The 2039-nt window shown below is 61.8% G+C and overlaps 1 protein-coding gene across 15 annotated transcripts in view; it reads right to left on the bottom strand.

Moving 5' to 3' along the window:
- Positions 1-2039, bottom strand: part of GPR179 (G protein-coupled receptor 179) — a 12744-nt gene that overhangs the window by 1889 nt on the left and 8816 nt on the right. For 8 of the 15 annotated variants that reach the window (XR_003531469.1, XM_027666453.1, XM_027666456.1 and 5 more), the window contains exons 11-12: positions 1616-2039; positions 168-925 (exon numbers count right to left, since the gene is read on the bottom strand). The exon at positions 1616-2039 is cut by the window's right edge and continues 1641 nt beyond it. Coding sequence is in view for 14 of the 15 variants with exons in the window: in XM_027666453.1 (XP_027522254.1) it covers positions 168-925; positions 1616-2039 (1182 nt within the window). In the remaining variant the exon portion in view is untranslated. Of the gene's footprint in view, positions 1-63; positions 926-1615 lie in introns of all 15 variants that reach the window. The other 7 variants (XM_027666458.1, XM_027666454.1, XM_027666459.1 and 4 more) reach the window with 5 other exon arrangements.

Genomic DNA, 2039 nt, shown 5'->3' with positions numbered 1-2039 from the left:
GATTTGGGCTCCTGATCCTCCCAGGGACAGATCTCTGCTTTTAGGCTGTCCTTGCTCTGGGATTTCTTGGAAGGCTCTGTGCTCCTTGCACAGGGTTTGCCCGGGGGTTGCTCCATGCTCTCCCAGGGACAGATTTCAGCTTTGTCACTGGATTTGGGCTCCTGAGCCTCCCAAGGACAGATCTCTGCTGATTTCTTTGATGGCTCTGTGCTCCCACTGTGCAGTTTGGCCTGTGGCTGCTCCATGTCCAGGCTCTCCCAGGGACAGACGGACTCATGGTCTCTCTTTGCTTTCTCCTCCTTTCCGGATGCACCAACTCCAGTTTCCTTCAGGAGACCTTGACTTGCAGAAGGGCTTTTGCTCACAGTGGATGGTCTGAGTTTCTCTTTACCTGATGGAGGTTCAGCCCCCTCCCAGGGACAGATTTCACTGGATTTGGGCTCCTGAGCCTCCCAAGGACAGATCTCTGCCTTCAGGCTCTCTGTGCTCTGGGATTTCCCCGAAGGTGATTTGGGCAGTGCTGTGCTCCTGGCAGGGGGTTGTCCCGGGGGTTTCTCAGTGCCCAGGCTCTCCCAGGGACAGATCTCCTCCTTTATGCTCTCCATACTCTGGGATTTCTTGGACTCAGCTTTCTCCAGGCTTTTCCTGACGAGCTCTGCGAAGATCCCGGTGTCCCTGCGCTGTTCCCGACGGCCGCCCGTCCCTGCCAGCTTTGCTTTGGTATCTCCCACTCCTCTGGATCCTGGCTTGCCTTCCCTTTTGGAGGTGTCCTGCCTCAATCCCTCCTTCCCTGCTGGAGCTGCAGCCTCTTCCCAGGGGCAGATTTCTGTTCTAGGACGTGGCTCATCCTCCTCTTCCCACGGACAGATGGTGGCCTTTTTGCTGTCCACGGACCCAACTTGCTGGGATGAAGGTTTGGGCACAGCTGGGAGCCCCATCCCAGGCTGCTCCACACCTTCCCCGGATTTGGGGGATCCCTGCTGCCTGCTCCCTTTGTCTGCAGCCAGAGCTGTCTCTCCCACTCCCCCCAGAGCTGCTGCCTGTGGGGAAATCCCACTTTTCCCTTGGGAAATGTCACCATCATCTGACTTTGCCACATTGGACGAGGCCGTTCCCCTTTCCCAAGGGCAAACTTCAGCATCCCCATCAGCTCCCACCGCCTCCCAGGGACACACCGACACCCGGGAGCTCCTCGAGGGCACTTCTGGAGCCTCGGAGCTCCCGGGAGCAGCTCCGGGGGGAGGTTCCCCAGTGTTGGCCCTGCCCCAGGGCCCCGTGGCTGCTCCTGGGCTGCTCCCGCTCTCCTGCGCTCTGGGCACACCCAGGGATGTTGGTCTGAGGCTCCTCCTCTCCCCTTCCCACCTCTCTCGCTCCCGAGTCTCCCACGGACACACCTCAGCCCTCCTGCCCTCCACTTGCTCTGGAGCTGCTCCTGGCAGCTCTGGGCTTTGGGCTGGTGGTTCTTCCATTCCCAGCTCTCCCCTGGGGTGCTGGAGATCCCCCTCACTGCCGTCCTTCCCAGGGGCTCTGCCCTCACTCTGCTCCTCGGGGCAGATTCCTGTCGCAGTTCTGGAATCTTCCCGGGTTTGCCCAGGGCGGATCCCCCCCTGCTCGCTCCCAGCTTTCCCCGCTGCATCCCGGGCTCTGGCAGTGCCCCAGCTCCCCCCAGGACCGAGGGGCTCAACCTGGCTGCTCCCCTTTCCCAGTGCCTTGGCCGGGCTCTCCTCACCCACCAGGAGCCCCCCGTCCTCCCGGGAAGCAACGGCCTCTTGGCGCAGCAGGGCTCCCCTTCCCGCTGGGATTCCAAGGGATCCTGGGGGAAAAACCCCAGCCCTCGGCTTCCCCCTGGCCTCTCCCTGCACACTGGTGGTGGAGGGCTGGGGGCTGCTTGGGGTGGGCTTTGCAGGTGGCTGCTCCTCCTCCGTGTGCTCCTGGGTCTGGATGGATCCGTTGATCCCCTGGAGCCCTTTGGCTGTTCCTTCCTCCAGCGTGACTGCAGGAGCATCCTTCCCTGGATCCACTGCAGGAGCATCCTTCCC

The sequence above is a fragment of the Corapipo altera genome, unplaced genomic scaffold (assembly GCF_003945725.1).
Source record: "Corapipo altera isolate COAL_440 unplaced genomic scaffold, ASM394572v1 200, whole genome shotgun sequence".
NCBI lineage: Eukaryota > Metazoa > Chordata > Aves > Passeriformes > Pipridae > Corapipo > Corapipo altera.
The sequence above is the reverse complement of the archived record's forward strand: the minus strand, read 5'-3'. Positions and strand labels throughout refer to the sequence as shown.